This window comes from Bos mutus, chromosome 17 (genome assembly GCF_027580195.1).
Source record: "Bos mutus isolate GX-2022 chromosome 17, NWIPB_WYAK_1.1, whole genome shotgun sequence".
NCBI classification, from domain to species: Eukaryota; Metazoa; Chordata; class Mammalia; order Artiodactyla; family Bovidae; genus Bos; species Bos mutus.
The window spans coordinates 458655-477653 of NC_091633.1; the positions used below are offsets into that span (position 1 = coordinate 458655).

The following is an 18999-nucleotide window of genomic DNA, read 5'->3' on the forward strand; positions in this document are numbered from 1 at the left end:
GGAGGGCATGGCAACGCGCTCCAGTATTCTTGCCTGAGAATCCCCATGGACAGAGGAGCCTGGCGGGCTGCAGTCCACAGGTCGCAAAGAGTCGGACACAGCTGAGCGACTAAGCGCAGCCCAGCGCGGGTCACTCCGTTTGCACTCCCGTGGGAGCTGCCCCAGTTTCTGTTCCCACCAGCCCACGGGGTGTGTTTCTCCACCCCCTCCCCGCCAGCCCTGGTCTTCACTTCTCTTTCTTCTCTTCTCACGGTGGCTGTCCTCTGGAGAATGTCTGTTTCAGTCCTTTGCCCGTTTACAGGAGTGTGTGGTCTTCTCACCCGCTAACGTTTGTCTGTCTCTGGCTGTGGTTCCGGGCCTCAGTGCTCCCCGCGGGGTCTCTGTTGCGGTGCGAGGTCTTGGTTGCCCTGGCCGTGGCATGTGGGATCTTAGTTCCTGGACCAGGGATCGAACCCACCTCCCCTGCAGTGCAAGGTGGATTCTTATGCACTGGACCACCAGGGAGGCCCCCCTTGGCCCATTTGAATCAAAGTTTTGGAGGATTTTGTCATTAAGTTTTAGGAGTTTTCTGTATATTCTGGACATCTGATGTTACTTAGCAGCATTTTCTCACATTCCACAGGTTGCCTTTTTACTCTGTTGATAGTTTCCTTTGATGAGTGAAAGTTTTCAAGAAATCCAGGTTGTCCAGTTTTTCTCTTAACGCCCATGCTTTTGCTGTCACATCTTAACAAATCGTTGCCCAATCCAGTGTCACGAAGCGTTTTCCTTCCTGTTTTTTTCTAAGAGTTTTTAAAATGTTACGTTCAACATCCAGGCCTTTGATCATCTCAGGTTGGTTTTTGTAGGTGGTGGTAGGTGAAGGTCAGGACTCGGGGGCCTCCTAAGGCCCGGGAGGAGGGTTCTGTCTGAGTGCCCTAGTCAGAACCGGCTTCGGTAGCTGCCTCTCTTCCTGCCCAATGGGGAGCTGCGTGCTGCAGCCCTCGGATCAGCACCCCCAGACAGCACGGGAGTGGGGTGCTCCAGGGGGCTTAGGGTCAGGGCCATCTGGGAGCAGAGCCCGAGGGTGGGATGCCGGCTGCGGCGGCTCCTGGGGTATCCCTCACTTGTGTCGCCGTCTCCGTAGAGGCCGTCGGGGGCGCGTCTCTGTGGCTCCACGGCAGGCTCTCACACTGCAGCCACAGCGCCACCGCCAGAGCCCCTCAGAGATCCGTCCGTGTGTCCTCTGACCCGAGGCACATTCCCTGCAGAGGAGATGGGTGCCAGCCTCGATGAGTGCGGGCACACCCCGCTCTGAGAGACTCGGTACTGAGACGCAGGCCTCGGAGGCCCTGTGACTTGGAGTCTTGGTCTGTCTCCTCGGTGCTGGCCGACTGTCTTGTAGACTGGGGACTAGTTGCCCATCTGTAGATGAGGGTTCCAGCCGCCCGTCTGGAGGATGAGGGTTCCGGCTGCCTGTCTGTAGATTAGGGTTCCGCTGCCCGTCTGTAGATGAGGGGCCGCATAGAGAGCTGAAGCGCCTTCCTCGAGGCAGCAGATCCTGGGCCCACCCCCGTTTCTGCCGTCCCCACGTCCTCTAGCTCAACAGTTCCTTCTCCATAGGAACCGCCACTGCTCCTGCCCCAGGGTGGCAGCCTGCCCCCGGGTCTGCACTCCTGGTGGTGCCCCGTCTTCTGGCTGATCCTCCGCCTTGGGAGCTCAGGGCAGCTGTGGTTTCTGCAGGAAGCCCCGGGCTGAGTTCGGTGGCTCCGCCCCCAGCTTCGCGCTGAGGCTCCCAGCGTGTGCATCCTGCCTCCCTGGGGTTGTGCGTGTGCCAGCCGGGCTCTGGGTGCTCCGGGTGGGTCTGCAGGCAGATGGGTGTGCTGTGCTCCAGCTGGGCTCTGGGTGCTCTCGCTGCTGCCCACTGAGGACTGGTGCCAGCTCAGCTGGGACTTCGTCTGCTCCAATGGCAGCTGCCCAGGCGAGTTGGCCTATGCAGAACACGAAGGAGTAGGCTTCTTGGGTTATCTTGTCCCTGTGGGGATGGGCGGCACGCCCCCATGCTGCCCACGCCTGCCTTCCTGGGGCTGCTGCGGATGGTGTCTGGGCTCTCCTGAGGGTGGAGGGGGCCTGTGCAGGTCTGTGCCCCAGGACGAGTTCTGGTGGCTGCTGCGCGCGGGTGGGTGCCGCTGGGTCAGGGCTGACAGCCGCCCTGGCGCCCGGCTCTGAACACACCGCCTGTGCTCGGGGTGGGCCCATGGCTGCTAGGCAGAGCTGACCTGTCACGACAGAGCTGTGGCTCGGGGCCTGCAGTAACTGCTGCCTCCAGAGTGCGGAGCAGGAGCGTTTGGTGCCTGTGCCCTCTGCTCCCTGCCACCGCGTCATGACCAGGTGGAGGCCTGCCTCGGCCTCGTGGAGGCTTGCGCTTGGCTTCACTGTGGCCGTGCCCTCCAGGAGACGGCGCTGTGGGAAGCCACACTGCTGTTCGGTCCCCGCTTGCTGTCACGTGACGCCAGCACCCGACCCTCATGCCCACCTCCACTGTGCCCCGCTGTTGTGATGGAGACAGAGAGTCCTCAACTGAGAGACCCCTGGCGACCGCCCCACGTCTGTGTTAGTGACTGCTGATGTCCAGCTCGCCGTTAGGTCGCTCGTGTGTCCCTGAGCCCCCTCCCTGGGCTGGGCCCAGGGCTGAAGGAGGCTGAGAGCTGGGAGACGCCCATGGGCGAAGTCTGCTGCGGAGCCTTCGCCAGTCAGTCTGCCCAACTGGCTCCAGCCTCGCCGGCCCCGGTGGGGCCTAGCCTTTCCCTCAGGGAGTGCTGTCTGATTGACCGCACCCTGTGGGTCTGTGCTGGCGGAGATGACTCCATGACGCCAGTGGGGTCCAGCTGTACCGGAGGGGGAGCGGGTGAGGGTGCCCATCGCTGCCGCCCCTGGGACCGGGGTGGGCCAAGCTGCCTCTCAGACATGCCCACCTGGTGGTGACCTGGGTGTGAGTGCGGGGTCTGCAGGCGCAGCCCGCGGGCACAGGCGCTGCGGGCTGCTCGGTGCCCGGGAGGCTGTGGGGCAGCTCGCGCTGTTGCTGACTCACGGCATTTGTCGGCAGCCTGTCTTTCCTCAAGCGGTGATCGGGGACAGCATGTGAGTCGCTGGTTCTGCACGTGTTGGCATGTTACCATGTGTCTCTCTCCTCTGTTCCCAGGCAAACCAATTTTTTCAGTTGATATTCATCCGGACGGGACCAAGTTCGCAACTGGAGGGCAAGGTAGGTTCTGGGGAGCAGCGGGGCGCTGTGCCCACCCTCGCCCGCCCCGCTCTGCAGCGCGCCCGTGGCAGCTCATGGCTGAGCCTGGGGCTCAGCGCGCTCCAAGTGTGCTGGCAGCAGGTTTACATTCTGGCCTTGCTGCGTGGGCTCCTGTCGAAGGCAGCCTGCACCTCGGCTGCCTGAGTGCGGGGGGGCTGGTAGTCCCATGACAGAACTGGAGGGGGCTGTGCGCAGGCTTCAGCCCGCCATCACTGCGCGTCTCTCAGGGCTCGGGAGAGCTCCACGCAGTCCCTGGGGCTGGGGTTCCGTCCTCGTCTGCGCGGGCGCGCCTGCCTGCCGGGCTGGCGCCCTGAGGTCCGGGGCTGATCAGGAGGAGCCCTTACCTCCTGGCCGAGAGGCTGTCTCGGGGGCGCTGTGTGGAGATTTTGGCACGTCCACATCCAGGCCCTTACTGGTTTTCGCTTCTGTACTGGAGAGTTAGTGAGGGGCTGCCCTTTTGGGAGTTCCCAGCAGTGGAATCCCTCCCGAGATGCTCAGGTGTGTGTGCCAGCAGAGTGCCCGCTGCCTGGCGGGAGGGAGGTGTGGGGTGCCCTGCACAGCCGCTGTCTCCCACATCGGCACGAGGCCCCCCTGGGCCCCTGGTGGGCCCGTGTTGGAGTCCAGGCCAGCGTCGAGGGCAGAGCCCGGGCCTCCGGGCCCAGCAGCGCTTGTTTCCGTTCATCTGCCCGGTCAGCCTGACTGCACCGGGCGAGGGCGGGGCACCGTGTCCAGTGCCCGCTCCAGACTTATCGAGTTGTTTCTGCTCCTCCGTTCCAGGACAGGATTCTGGGAAGGTTGTAATCTGGAATATGTCTCCAGTCCTCCAGGAGGATGACGAGAAGGACGAGAATGTCCCCAAGATGCTTTGCCAGATGGACAATCACTTAGGTATTACAGGGTGGCCCTTTGCAGGCTTTGCGTGTTGGCACAGTGCCCAAGGCTAGCACGTGTGTTTGTGATCAGAGAGATAAGGCCGTGCGGCGTAGCTCCCGTGGCCTGCTGTCTGACGCGCAGATGCTGGCTGCACACCTGGGTGAGTTATTCAGCAGAAGACCCGGCCCGCCCACAGAACCACCTTTGGACAGTCCGCAGGTACCTCCGGTGATTTCCTGCTCACAAGTCATTCCTGCCTGATTCCACGGGGCTTTGGGACCAGTGGCCTGGAGGCAGTAGGGTTCCAGGGAAGGGTGCCCACGAGACAGCTAAGCAGCCGCCGGGACGGCCGCCGTGGCCCTCGGGGCCTCTGCCAGGCCTCGGGCTCCCCGACGGGGTCGCAGTTTCCTCTCCCGTGGTAGCCACACAGTTCCCTGCCCTGGAGCATCCGGGGGCCGTACCCGGCTCTGGGGCCCGCCCAGCTGCCCCAGAGCCGCTCCGCTCCCAGTTACGCGCCCAGTGCGCACTGGGCCCCTCCCGCCATCCACGTGAGGGTCACAGCCTGGACAGTGTCCTGTGTCGTGGGACCCCGGGGGCTCCGACCGGCAGGGCCAGGATCTCTGCCCGCTTAGTTGGCGCGCGCAGAGCGGTCTGCCTGCAGTTGGGAAGGAGCTGGTAGGTGGCTTGAAGCCAGTTTGACGCTCTACCGAGCCGCTTCCCTGGATGGTCTGGAGAGGGCGTCTCAGCCTTTTCTCACGAGCCCTCCTGTGGAGCGTCGTCCCTGGTCGGAGACATGTCTCAGCAGGCTGCACCCGGCTCACGCGAGGGCTCTGAGTTCCCAGTTTCCGGACCGTGCGCTCAGCACTGACCTCCCAGAGACGAGCGCCCCCGCGGACCCTGCCCTGGGCGGGCGCTCGTGCACACGATCGGCGCCCCGCGTGCCCGCTCCTGCCCCGACAGAGTGGCCTTCCGAGCTGCGCCTGCCGCCCAGCCCCGCAGACACGTGACATTCTGTTTCTCTCCCCAGCGTGCGTGAACTGTGTGCGGTGGTCAAACGGTGGGATGTACTTAGCTTCCGGGGGAGACGACAAACTGATTATGGTGTGGAAGCGGGCTACGTAAGCACTGTTTTCTTTTCTTCCGTCTTGTTTCTAGAAGGTTCTTTGCTGGTCTTTATCCCACCCTGGCACTGAGGTCCCCAGAGCTCCAGCTTCAGGGCTGGCAGGAAGTACACGTGGATGGGGGCAGTCACCCCCCTGCCTGCAGACCGGCTCAGGGCCCCCAGGGCCAGTGCTGGTGGCCTCTTTGGTTTTGTCCTTCCTGCGGTGGGGTCCAGAGCCCGCCCTCCTTGGCGTTCACTCGCCCGCTCTTGCCCGGGGCTCCAGGGCTCCATGGCTCCCCGGCCCCGAGCGCCTGCAGCCAGGGTGCACTTTCTCCTGGGGCCTCCCAGGTTGGGCCTGGGCCTCTGGGCCAGGCAGGCTAGGGACCAGACGCCTCCCGCTCAGCCAGTGTCCCCGGGGCTGCGGCTAGGAGAGCCTGCCTGTAGCCTGGATGGGTTCTGCTGGATGGAGCGTGTTAGCTGGGAACGCCTGCGGGGCCCGGGGATAACCCCAGTGCTGTTCCGGCCCCAGCGTCCCAGCAGGGAGTTCACGGGCCTGCAGGAGGGCCTCGGATGCTGTGGTTTTAGCCAATGTAGAAGCAAATCACGATCCCACCACTCAAAGGGAGCCGCAGGCTGTGCTTGTGTTTCCGTGTGTCCTGGGCTGTGATCCAGTGTAGATGGCGTGAGGGATCTCGCTCTGAGTGACGTCCGGGCCTGTGGCCGTCACGTCATTCTGTCTCTTGGACACGTTGCCAAGGTCGGTCGGGCTGCGAGCGTCCACCCGGTGCACAGATGCGGCCTCGCCCGCCCGGCCCCCACCATGCAGCCGGCCGCTGTCTGTCTGTCTGTCTCCGTGGCGCCGGCCTGGCCCCCGCTGACTCCTCTCTCGCACAGGTACATCGGGCCCAGCACCGTGTTCGGCTCCGGTGGCAAGCTTGCCAACGTAGAGCAGTGGCGATGCGTCTCCATCCTGCGGAGTCACTCAGGCGGTGAGTGGGCTGCCCGGGGGGGCACCACAGCGGCCCCGTGGAGCGCGGGCCCCAGCGCAGCCCCGCGCCTGGCCGCCCCGACCCCCGCCTGCCTCCAGCGGCGTCAGTGTACCCACGCCTGCCCTCATGGGCTGTGTGTTTATATCTTTAATGTAGAACTCCCCACGTTCCGCTGTTTATCCTGGGAACTGAGTCACTGCCTCATCAGTGGATCGCTAAGTCCGTAAGCGCACTTTCTTTATTCCACAGAAACCCGCACACGGGGGCCCACTGGAAAGCTTCTGACTTGACTCTGAGTGTGTTTAGAGTGTCTCCAGTGGGCACTTTTCAGGTCTGGACTGAGGCGGGCAGCACTTGGTCAGAGGCCAGGGACCCCAGAGTCAGGGCAGCTCAGTCTCCTCCGAAAGCCTGCAGTCTGGCTGGGAAGGGCCGGGCGGGCGGGCGGGCGTGCCAGGGGCTAGGGCCCGGCAGTGAGCCGGCCACGTCTCACCCACTGCATCTGGGGCGCTGTCTGCGTGTACAGGGCCGGTCCCAGAGGGCTCACGGCCCTGCTTATGGGGGCCCTTACAGCCCTGGGGCCTGAGAGGGACCCTCCAGCCACGCTGTGGCAGAGGAGGTGGACACGGGCTCAGGTGGAAGTGGCCCAGCAGGGCCTGTGCGCGTTAAGAGGACACGGACTGCGGAACTTCCTAGGGCAGAGCATCGGGGGAGCGGGCCCTTCGCTGGTGCCCGCAGAGCCAGCGGTGGGGGGTGTCCCGAGCCCTTGGGGAGGAGCCTGCAGCTAGAGCGGGGTCGGTGGGGCATGCTGCAGACGGTGCTGGAAGGGTGACCAGGGGCCGAGGGACGGCCAATGGGTCACCCTGACGGAGTCAGCTGCGTCTCTGGAACCCAGCAAGCTGCCCGTGAGGCTACCCAGGTGGGGGGCTCAGAGAGGACGTCCATGGGCCCTCTCCTGAGACTGGGTCTGAGCCCACAGGCAGGCAGAGCTGCTCGCCTTCAGTAGGGGCTCCTCCGGCGGCAGGTGTGAGTAAAACCATTTAAGAAAGGATCCGTGAGAAAGCAGAGACGATGGGTAGGAGGCGCTGGGTCCTGAAAAGCGGCGTGTGAAGACCTGGTACCGGGCGAGTTTGACCTGGACAGGCGCAGTGTGATGCTGGTGCCGAGCTGCAGACAGAGCGCAGAAACAAACAGGGCTGGCCAGAAAGTTGAAGCCCCACAGTTGATCCCACAGGGTTAGGGAACCTGAGCAAGTGGCAGCCCCGGCAGGCTGGGAGTCGCCTTCAGAAAACGGCTCCTGAGCCCCCTTTATCTGTTGAGGCGGGGTTTCTGACTATTGAGAATTATCCTGAAACAGAAATGTTTACTTTTCAAAGGAAGCAACAACCCTGCGTTTCCAGCAAATATGAACAAAGCTGGAAAAATCAGTAACACCAGAATACTGTGAATTTAATAACATTGATAGCAGTGATTCATTTTAACCAAGTATGATGTATAACAGAAGAATTTTGTGTTGTGGTGCTGTGTTCACATATGTTAACATACTAGGAAATTAGGTAAGCAAAGCCAGGGTTATCCTAGGGCATTCTGAAATGAATATTATAGGTTATTCAGCATCAATTCCTAATAAAAATCCTTTTTTTTTTTTTTTTTAACGGCCATAAATGACTGTTCTCCTACTGTGATAAGGTCTTCCCTGGGTCTTTGGGAGCAAGGGCAAACAGCCCGCAGTTGAGCCTCGCCCCGTTGGTTCGGAGAGGAGACGGGCATGGGTGCCGTTGCCACACCACTCCTGGGGCATCTCTGCACTGCAGCTAAACAGAGTCAGGAGGTGCGCAGGGGTGCCCTGGAGGTGCAGCAGGGGGGATGCAGCCCTCTCCCTGCCGGGTGCCGAGCTCTGTCCCTGGTCTGGGGACAAAGACCCCACCAGCTGTGTCAGTTCAGCCGCTCAGTCGGGTCCGACTCTTTGCGACCCCATGGACCGCAGCACGCCAGGCCTCCCTGTCCATGACCAACTTGCGGAGTTCACTCAAACTCCTGTCCATCGAGTCGGTGATGCCATCCAGCCATCTCAAGCTGTGTGGTGTACCAAAAAAAAAAAAAAAAAAAAGGAGAGAAAGTAGAAAAACTGGAAAATAATACAAAAGTGAGATGACATGAGGAATGAAACTCTTAGAACTTATAAAGCATTGAAAAGCACTTCAGACTAATATAAATAAATTACTAAATTGGCCTCATATAAGAAAACTTTTGGTTTTCTCTAGCAATAGCCAAAAGTTAGCAGTAGCCAAAGTAGCAATTGGAGTATCCACAGATAAAAAGAGATACTCAGACTCCTAAAGAAGGTCTCAGAAGGTGCTGTCCGGCGGGAAGAGCGGAGGGCGGGGAGGGGATGAGCACGTGGCCTGACCAGGCCGAGGGGCCCACAGGGCAGTCGCCCGGGGTGTGGCCGTGGGCTTGGGGCCGGGGCACTCGGCTGAGTGAGGCAGAGCAGCGCAGGGCCTGGGCTGTGGGGCGGGGGGACCTATGGTGGCGTCTGGGTGAGGGCCTGTCGGGCTGCGGGGGTCATCGCGGTGAACTCGGGGCAGGTGGTCAGGCAGATCTGGGGAGCAGAGCAGAGGTAGGGGTTGGGGGCAGACCCGTGAGCTGGTCGCGGAGGGCAGTGCAGGGGGTAACAGGCAGGGCCGGAGCTCGGGGCATGGCTGAGCAGCGGGCGGGGGGCAGTGAAGATGCTGAGAGCTTCACGGCGAGCCCCCCACCCCTGCCCCACAGCTGCCTGTGCACCAGGGGTCGCGTCGGCCATGGGACAGCACATGGAGGCCGTGGCCCTGGCGGGCATGGTTCCTGCAGGTGCGGTCCGGTTCAGGCCCAGTTGGAGGGGCTTAGGAGAGACCTGGGCCTGGAGCTGGATGGAGCCTGGCTGGTCTCCTGCAGAGACAGGGCGAGAGCCGTCACGGACAGGGGTGGGTGCCGGGCCCTCGAGGTGGATGGCCTGGAAGAGCCATCGGAGAGTCTGGGGGAGCAGTGGGAGTGAGACCAGGGAGGGCTCCTGGGCGTGGCCGTGGGGACAGTGGCCGAGGCCAGGAAGCCAAGGTCGTTGGTGCAGGTGGAAGACGCTAAGGATGTTAGAAAAGTCATTCTATGGGAATCGCAGGATGGAATGACGCTGGGGAGTTGGTGAGCTTGACAGCGAGGTGGGGCGCGCCTCCGGTGCTTGGTCTGAAGGCAAGTGCTCCGAGCTGGCGTGCGGGGACGCTGTGTCCCTTGTGGATATTGACCGCAGACTCGGCAGTGGCTCCAGAGGGCCTCTGGTAGGGCGAGTCAGGACACGGGGGAAGCTCACACAGAGGGTCGGATGTCCAGGAGGCCGCGGGCTCCTGAGAACGCAGGGCTGTGAGTTCAAGGCAGCGCCAAGGCCCCAGAACCGGAGGAAAGCGTCATTCTCTGCGGGTGATGGGTCAGCAGCCATGCAGCGGCTGGCGGGGCCGAGGAGGCTACATGAGCTCAGCTGCAGCCCGCATGGCGCACTCCAGCCGTGAGAGGCACGCGGCAGAGGAGGAGGCAGAAGGAGCGCTCACCCACCAGACCACCAGCAGAGCGGATATTCGTTCACAGTTAACAAGATAAAATATAAAAGAAGTAATGATTTTTGAAAGTACCACGAGGGAGAATAACAGACTTGACAGTAACCTCCTACAGGAAGGAAAGCTGATGGGATTGGCGGCTGACGTCTGCGTTATCCACAGCTCAGGAAATTGCTGAGAAACCCACCTCCCTTCTGGAGTCCTCTTTGAGCAGGCCTCTGCTCTAGGCCTTGGAAGCACAGGGGTCTGGGGTGTGCGTGGAGCCCCCAGCACCCGCCCAGGCTCCAGAGGTTCCTGTGCCCCTGCTACAGACCTGCCTTCGCCTTAGACCCCCCACAGCCTCCTCCCAGCACACGGGGGCAGCAGGGGAGGCTGCAGACAGTGTCAGACGGACGGGCAGTCTCGCTGTGGCCGAGGACACAGAAACAGACTGGCGGGTGAGAAGGGAGCCATCCTGAAGCTGAAAGGGGCCTTGGATCGGACATCACGCTCGCAGCGCGTGAGGAGCCCCGCCCACAAGCGTCCCGCACGCGGGGTGTGCAGCGTGCTGTGGGTGCCAGGGCCTGCTCCCAGCCCGCGCCCGCAGCGCGGAGTGGGGCAGCGGGAGAGCGTGTGCTGCCCCCGAGGAGCTCACGGCCTGGAGGAGAGGGCCCGACGGCTCTTGAGTGGCGGCTCTTTCTGTCTTCGCCCCCCCAGCCCTTCCTCCATACACGCCGTGCCCAGCCGGGTGCTGCACTCAGAGGAACCAGAGCGCCCGCGGCCGTCCTGCCCTCTTCGCGGGGGCTACCATGCTTCGTCTGAGGATGGGCAGGGCTGCTGGGCACTCCAGATCTCCTGTCCCATTGCAGGACCTGAGTGGGAAGTGCTTCAGGCTGGTTTGGAAAGTCTAGTGATGGTGGTCTCGGGTCAAGTCTGCCCAGCCCAGAGAAGCCCGGGGCCGCTGACTGACCAACCGTCTGGCGGGCAGGGTGGAGCTGTGTGTGCGCACCCACGCCACGGTGAGAGACTGACCGCCCGCCCTTGTCTTCCAGATGTGATGGACGTTGCGTGGTCCCCCCATGACGCCTGGCTGGCCTCGTGCAGCGTGGATAACACCGTGGTCATCTGGAACGCCGTGAAGTTCCCAGGTCTGCGCCGTCTCTGCCTGGGCGGTCTGGCCAGGGCGCCCCCTAGTGGTGGCTGCAGCGGGTGGTCCGGGTCCCCTCGGTTGGCCTCTCAGGGTCTTGCCAGTAACTCAGGTCTCTGTCGACCGTGTCTAAGGTTTGAAAGTTGACTTTAAAGGAAGCAGTAGCTGAGTGCCCATGCGGGTGCGTACCAGCTGGTGCACCCTCCCCGCGGGCTCGGCCTCTGCCCCCGGCGTCTCTCTGTGACGCCCTTGGGCGTGAGCAGGCGAACACATTCCCCTCTGCAGAAAGTCGATTTCCCTGCTGACGGGCTGGAATCCCTCCCAATGGCAGAGCCCCGGCCAGCCCTGCATTTCCAGCCCACGAAGTGCTTCCTGTCCCTGCTGTGTCGGGGCGGGTCCCGTCTCGCGTACCCTCATCCTCAGTGAGGACGAACAGGGACCCCACGGTGCAGGGCCCAGCTCTGGCGGGTGGGCTCCTGTCCAGAAGGGAGACCAGCAGCAGGACTGTGCTCCCAGCAGGACGAGAGGCGCGGCTCGGCTCCAGCCCCTGCCCCAGAGGGCGCACGCAGCCTCGGCGTGTGTCCGCCGTGGCGGGGGGACGGCGCTGGGGCCCAGCTCCTGGGTGAGAGCAGATTGCGGGCTCTTCTGCGCATGCCAATGCCAGGGGCTGGCCGGGACGGCTCCTGAAGCCCCCTCTCTTGGCCGGCTGGCCCTCCGCCCGTGTTTCTAGACAGTTTTTTTCCGGTGAAGTCTTTCCAACACTTCTTACTTGTCCTCACAGAAATCTTAGCCACTCTGAGAGGCCATTCTGGCCTGGTGAAGGGCCTGACCTGGGATCCTGTTGGTAAATACATCGCCTCTCAAGCTGATGACCGCAGCCTGAAGGTGTGGAGGACGCTGGACTGGCAGTTAGAGACCAGCATCACCAAGCCTTTCGACGAGGTGAGGGCCCACGGTCCCCCACCCCCTGCACCCACACCGCCTCTGGTGCGGGGCAGAGCTGGGCAGCCCAGAGTTCCCTTGTCGGGAGCTGTTAAACATCCGCCTTTGCGGTGGCGAGGCCTGTGTGGCTTAGCGCTGAAGCGGGTGCAGCACACCGCCCCAGGCGGGGCTAGAGGCAGTGCCTGTGCCGGCCGGTGCGCCTGCCGACCTCTGCCCTGGGGGCAGGCAGCCTCCGCGGGGCCTTGGCAGTCCCTGCACAGCATCCAGAGGTGTGACTGCAGTAGCTCGTGTCTGTTTTCCCTTCTCTCATTCAAGTTCTGCCTTCACGTGGGGTCAGAGCCGGGGGTTGCCGTGCTCCGGGAGACGCTTGCTCGGCGCCCCTGAGTGTGCACGCTCCCGTGTCCGGCGTCCTGGTGCAGGTGTGTCTCCACGCTGCGCTCGGGCTCTGCCTTGTGAGCCGTCCTCCACGCCTGCACAGCCTGGGTCCTCGCCCCCCTCGGCCTTCGGGCTGCCCAGGACTGACCCTGAGCTTCAGCAGCTGCTTTTAGCAGCGTCACCTCACCCTGCAGGAGACCTGGTGTCGGGGCTGCCTGGGTCGGGAAGCAGGGCCTCTCTGCTGTGCCTTGGCAGTTTGTGGGGACTTTGCCAACGTCTCGTTGGCTGGTGGCATCTCCAGGCTGCAGGGAGGAGAGGGCTCAGGAGAGCAGTCGGGCCCTCGTGGTCCCTGCTGCTGTGCCAGGACAGGCTCGCGGCCAGACCCCCAAGGGTCAGCAGGGCTACGCGGCAGCCACAGCACTGGCTCTGCAGACCCCCATGGGCTCCCCGGTGCTGGGCAGAGGAGGGTCTGTGGTCAGAAGCAGTGGACAGGGGTGCCACCTGGCTGGCACTCAGAGCCTGTGTGCTGAGTGGTGGGGCAGCAGAGCTGCGCGGCGCCGCTCAGCCTGAGTCCTGGGGCGGATTTTGGTGTTGGAGTTGGCCTTGGGCTCCACTCAAGCACAGGTGCTCCTTGCAGTGTGGAGGGACGACCCACGTGCTGCGGCTCAGCTGGTCTCCAGATGGGCACTACCTGGTATCTGCTCACGCCATGAACAACTCTGGCCCCACCGCCCAGATCATTGAGCGGGAGGGCTGGAAGACCAACATGGACTTTGTTGGGCATCGGAAAGCTGTGACTGTCGTGGTGAGTCCTCTGGGCCTCTGGTTGGTGGCAGACAGTGCCGCCCGAGCGGGATCCTCACAGCCTGGGCCAGGCCGTGCTCCCCAGGCCCAGGCCACATGTGGGACTGAGGCAGCGGCCTCCGAGGGCCAGCACACGTTGTCGTCCGGTTCTTCTTTCCTTTAAACTGATTACGGAACACATCCTGTGTATCTTACTGGCAAACGGACGTGATGATGAGTATCACCAGAGTCAGACTTTGATTAGGACTACTGTGCGCCCAGCCTGGCCCCTTCACGCGTGTGGGCGTGCCCGAGAGCACTCAGGCTGGTGGCCCTGTCAAGTGGCCCACTCCCCAGGCCCCCTGAGACCCATCCGTGGCTGGCGTGGCGCCAAGGCCATGCTGTGAGTCAGCTGACCCGCCTGGTGGTGGCAGTCAGCCTCCTGGGGAGCGTCCTCACAGGCCTGAGGCAGGCTGTGGAGCAGCCTGTGTGAGCCTGACTTGGTCAGCTGTGGGCCACCGAGCGGAGGAAGCAGAGGGCGTCTGAGGCTGACAGGGCAGGGGGTTGTCCAGAACCGTGATCTCAGGTCTCTGTTCGTCAGAACGGGTTCACCCTTTCCATGCTTGATGATAAACATTAGGTGTTCTGGCCTGAACTGTGTGTCTTAAACAACTAAGAACAGCTGTGTTGGTGACACCGGCTTCAGGTGGGGTTTTGTTAGAGCCGGGGGCTCGGGGCTGGCTCCTTTGCAGGGCTCGCCACGTGGCTGGCCCGGTGCTTCTGCAGGACACTCGCCCCAAAGCCTCCCAGCCGCCAGGCCCAGGGCTCACGCCTCTGATGCAGCTCTCCCGTCTCCCCACACTGGCCATCTGCCTGCTTCTGGGATGAAACCCCACTGGGCCGCCCATGTGCATCTCAAATTTGGTGTAGGGCAGGCGTTCCCAGCCCTTGAGGACCACCGTGTGGCAGGTTAGGAAGGGGGCCACGAGCGAGCGAAGCTTCATCTGTTCACCCCGCACCCTGCCTGCGCTCTGCCGCCTGCAGATTCTCAGGAGCATGAGCCACCCCACCCGACCTGGTCTGCGGGTCTTCTGCCAGACTGGTTCCTGGTGCCAGGAAGGTTGGGGACCATCACTACAGGGCACCTGCCTGGTGCCTGGTTAGTTACTGATTGGCCTTTGTCATTTGACTTCAGAAATTCAACCCTAAAATCTTCAAGAAGAAGCAGAAGAATGGCAGCTCCGCGAAGCCCAGCTGCCCATACTGCTGCTGCGCCGTCGGCAGCAAGGACCGCTCGCTGTCCGTCTGGGTGAGCCCCCCGGGGGCGGGGGCGGGGGCTGTCCGTCTGGGTGAGCGCCCCCCAGCTTGGGGGTGGGGGCTGTCCGTCTGGGCGAGTCCCCCCTGAGCTCGCTGCCAGGGGCGGGGGCCGCAGGGAGAAGAGAGACCCCACTCTGGTGGCGGGCAGTGGGCTCTGCCCTGCGCGGGGCCCGGCCAGGAGAGGCTGGCCCCGGATCCTGGATCCAGGTGCAGGGAGCACCGTCAGCAGCCCGGCTGCAGTTGGCATGCAGCGCCAGCCTTTCTTTCCTTTAAGAGACCCTTTATATCGACACGGAGCCCCTGGGGGGCTGCAGCGTGCAGATCATCAGGTGTGGCTTCCGTGTAGCCGGGGCCACTCCTGGCCCCCAGCCCAGCACCTCGCGGCAGCGTGCGCCGTGTGCCTGGCCTTCCTGTCTGGGGCTTCACACAGTGCAGTTGCCTAGGGTTTACGGTCTGCACCCCGTCTAGCTCTCACTTGGCGTGCCATGGCTGACATTTGTGTGTTGCTGTGTTAACGGTAGTTTATTCCTCATGGTTGACTCCCTGTAGACAGTGGGTCTGGAGTTGTAGGTCTGGAGGTTATCCCCGGCTGCATTTGGGACAGTTGTTGATGGCAGAGCAATCCCCAACCCTGCCCCAGACCTGGGCTGGTGCGTCGTGGGTGGTCCAGCGCACGCTCCCTGAGCTCCATCCCTGCTGCTCTGAGCAAAGCCTCGGTGCTGGAGCTCAGGTCGACCGGTCCCCCGCTTCTGAGGGTCTGTGGGCGGGACTGTGGGCAAAGGTCCAGGCTGGGTCTCTCTGGAGAGAGGACTCAGAGGGCGAGGTTCCCATGGGCTCCAGGCTCAGGATCCGGCTGGCCGCAGGGCCTTCTGCCGACGAGGTGGGTTCCCAGGCCCTGGCGTAGGCGGGAGGAGCCCAACCTGCTGGACGTGGGGGCCTGTGCTCGGCCGTGTGGGGGCCCTGGGGCGTGAGCACGCAGGTCAGGCGGGAGCACGGCCTCGGATGCAGGCTTGCTCGGGATGTGTGTGACAGGCTCTGCATCACGCTCTCAGTGGGCAGTCCAGTGCCTGACTTTAAGAGAGTACACTGCATGTCCCAAGACAGTGGTTAGTAGTGGCGACCCGGGGCCTGGTCCAGGGCAGTGTGAGCTTGTGAGGTGTGTGGCACCGCCCCTGCGGAGCCTGGGTACGCGCAGGGGGCTGGTCCTCCATGATGCTGTGTTGTCCCGGGACCTGCCTTGGCTGCCTCCTCCCCTGCGGCCCTGGCCCCATCCCTGCTCAAGAGGCCTTCCAGAACCCCCGGGTGTCGCTGGTCGTGTGGTGTGTGTGCAGCCGTCTCCCCGGCCCACTGTGTGTGTCTGGTGGGCTGGGGCCCACCGCTGGGGTCTTGCTGGTGGGGTGAGCGGACTTGGAGACGCCCTGTGTGTCAGCGCAGCTGGACCGGGGTCTTTGGTGGTGGCTCTGAGCCGAGTGGACGGGGAGGTTTCACTCGTTCACTTGCCTTCCAGCTCACGTGCCTGAAACGGCCTTTGGTGGTCATCCACGAGCTGTTTGACAAATCCATCATGGACATCTCCTGGTAAGCTGGTCTCTCGGCTCGAGGCATGGTCTGGCAGAGGGGGCGGCATCCGCTAGAGCCCGAGGCTTTGTGCGATCAGGGCTGAGTGGCTGAACCCAGGGTCCCAGCCAGAGCAGAGCCCCAGTGTACGTGTGAGGAGAACTGTAGGGCCTAGAGCCCTCTGGGATGGGTGCGGGGGCCTCTCTCCAGGGCTTGCGCCTGGCTGCTGACAGCTGTCTCTCTTAGGACCCTGAATGGGCTGGGCATCCTGGTATGCTCCATGGACGGCTCCGTGGCCTTTCTGGACTTCTCCCAGGACGAGCTGGGAGACCCCCTGAGCGAGGAGGAGAAGGTAGGAGCCGTGCGGCTCTGGGGCCCCTGCAGCCTGCAGACTCGCTGCTTCCTGAAGCGCCCCTGGTTTCAGCCTCTTACAGCCTGTCGCTCTCACAGATGAAGCTCTGTTCATCCAGAATCCGTCTCAGTCACGAGCGGGCCTGGGCGTCTTTCCTTGAGTCTACAGCCGCCCTGGCAGTGCTCATGCCAGGAGCACGGAGGGGCTGCCGGGCACCCATCTGTCCCGTGTGCTGTGCTGATGCGGCCTTGGGTCGGCCGTCAGGACAGAGAGGGCCCTCTTTCCTGGCACTCACATCTGCCAGGCCCAGGGCCCTGTGTTCCACCCCCCTTCAGGCAGGGCTGATCCATCTTGCTAGCCCATGAGCAAGCTCCTCCTTGGTTAGCCTGAGGTCTGGGGGCAGAAGCCTGAGCCACCTGTGGCCAGGCCGGGCCTCCTCCGCACGTGGCCTGCCCAGGACGTGCGCCAGCGCATCCTTGGGGCCCTGCGCAGGCCAGCACAGCTTTCCCTACCTCGGCTTGGAGCTCACTTCCCTCGAGCAGGCCCATGCCAGCTCTCTTCTGTAGGGGGCCACTGTTGCTGGGAGCTCCTCGGAGGCCTCTGAGGGGACCCCACTACGACATCACCCTTTGGGCGTTGGGATCTGCCTGGCTCAGGGCCCTGAGCCAGCTTGACACCCATAGTCCTGACCCATGGGGGGCGAGTGAGTCCACCACCCCAGCTCTTCCCTCCCCCGGTCAGCATCTCTGGGTGACCTCCCTTTGCCCTTGAGAGCCGTGACCGGTCTGGGTGCAGGCAGGGCCCCTACGTTGGAGGCACGCTAAGGCTGAGCTCCGATTCCTGATCCGAGACTCCAGGGTGCACGGAGGGCTGTGGCCCCAGGCCGCCCTGCCCGGGGTCCTCCCTGCTGGGCAGGTCCCGCTGGCCTCCGCTTTGGTCGCTGGCACACCCGGTGTGCGTCTTCTGCTTGTGCCACCAGCCACACCCACGTGCTGAGGCCACTGTCCCCAGTCCCATGAGCGGCTTGTGGCCCAGGACTGCTGAGGCCTGGGAAGGTGGGCGGGCCCTGCTCGTGACGGTTAGGATGTGCTGGGAGCCACGCAGGCAGAGAACGTTTCCCCTGGCCCGTACGCCAGGCTTTCCCTTGCTCTCAGGTGGGGACCTCCAGCCTCATGGGGCTCCTCTGGCTGTGGGAGGAGGTTCTGGGTCTGGGATCTGGTTCTCAAGAAGCCTTTGGGTCCTTGCAGTGGTTTAAGAGCCTCATGTTACAACCCGAGGGTCTCGATTTCAGTTCAGCGAGACTTTCTTGCTATTTGTTCTGCATCAGACCTGCCGTAGGGTCAGGCATTCACTCGCATCCCCAAGTGTAGACGCCGTAAAGTCTGTGAGCACCCAGGGAGGGTGCAGGGCCGCTCATGACACGTAGTCAGCAGCAGGCAGACAGCAGGAGGGCTCGGGGACCCTGCCCAGGGCCCTGTCTCTCTGAGCGGGGAACTACTCACAGCTCGCCCACGGGTGGGCAGCGTCACACCCCTCACTCGGCCTTCCCCAGAGCCGCATCCACCAGTCCACCTACGGCAAGAGCCTGGCCATCATGACCGAGGCCCAGCTGTCCACCGCTGTCATCGAGAACCCCGAGATGCTGCAGTACCAGCGCAGGCAGCAACAGCTGGACCGCCAGGGCCCCACGGCCAGGGATGCCGGACCCGCGGCCAGGGACACGGGCTCCGCCTCCTCAGTCGCCGGCGTGGTCAATGGGGAGAGCCTGGAAGACATTAGGAAGGTGAGGGCTGGGCCCGGCGCCCCGAGGACACCGCCCGCAGCCTTTCCAGGGGGGTGGACATGGGGCAGTGGGCCTTGGGCCCTGCCCTCCGGAGACTGTCAGCTCCGCATCTTTCCCTGGGTGCTGTGCTCCTCTGGGGTGCAGGTGAGGGGGATGGGAAGGGCACAGACGGAGCTGGGGGCTAAAACCGTCCCCAGGCACTCGTGCAGTGCGCCCCCTGCCCCACGTGGAGTGCACACAGGGTGCGACTGGAGCCCTCGGTTATGAGCCTTCTGTGGGAAGTTTTTACGAAGCACGGTTTAGAGACAGGAGGTCAGGTCTCACCCGGTAGGCAACTCCGCATGGAGCCTGTGCCTGCGGGTTCGTGGCTGGCCCGGCACGTGTTTACTGCCTGGAGGCCCAGTCAGGTGGGCGCTGGAGGTGGAGGCGAGGGGCTGCTGGAGCCGCTGCCCCTCAGGGTGAGGTCGAGCACACGTCCTGAACCAGGGGCTCCGACTGGTTGCGTCCAAAAGGCCGTCGTGTGGGGAGCTGGGCTCGCGTCCTTGCAGGCCTTGCCCACTCACAGGCACTGACGCGTCTCTTTGGTTTGTTTCTCTCCTTTGCCAGAACCTTTTGAAGAAGCAGGTTGAGACGCGGACCGCAGACGGTCGGAGGAGAATCACGCCTCTCTGCATAGCGCAGCTGGACACCGGGTACTCGCTCTCCCTGCACCTTCTCTGGGTGCTCTTCCTCTCTCCTTCCGCCGGGCAGCTCTCACTGCCCAGCCTTCACAGGCTCGTGGGCAGACGGGGGCAAGCTGAGCCCAGGTCCTCAGAGCCCCGCTCCCTGATGGCGCTGCAGGCGGGCTCGTGGAGGCGCCTCCGTGGCTCTGCTGTGTCCACGCAGCTGGCCCCACTTCGTTGAAGATGCCAGGGCGAGAGAAGTCAGTCCAGCCTT

General features: G+C 63.4%; 1 protein-coding gene across 5 annotated transcripts in view; it reads left to right on the forward strand.

Annotated features, from left to right (window-relative positions):
- HIRA (histone cell cycle regulator) overlaps positions 1-18999 on the forward strand; it is a 45796-nt gene that overhangs the window by 8310 nt on the left and 18487 nt on the right. For 2 of the 5 annotated variants that reach the window (XM_070385678.1, XM_070385677.1), the window contains exons 2-13: positions 3182-3244; positions 4061-4171; positions 5184-5274; positions 6153-6247; positions 10860-10955; positions 11736-11896; positions 12909-13076; positions 14250-14363; positions 15879-15949; positions 16175-16280; positions 17833-18063; positions 18670-18755. In XM_070385678.1, the coding sequence (XP_070241779.1) occupies positions 3182-3244; positions 4061-4171; positions 5184-5274; positions 6153-6247; positions 10860-10955; positions 11736-11896; positions 12909-13076; positions 14250-14363; positions 15879-15949; positions 16175-16280; positions 17833-18063; positions 18670-18755 (1393 nt within the window). Of the gene's footprint in view, positions 1-3181; positions 3245-4060; positions 4172-4246; positions 4376-5183; positions 5275-6152; positions 6248-6403; positions 6471-10859; positions 10956-11735; positions 11897-12908; positions 13077-14249; positions 14364-15878; positions 15950-16174; positions 16281-17832; positions 18064-18669; positions 18756-18999 lie in introns of those variants that run through there. The other 3 variants (XM_070385679.1, XM_070385681.1, XM_070385680.1) reach the window with 3 other exon arrangements.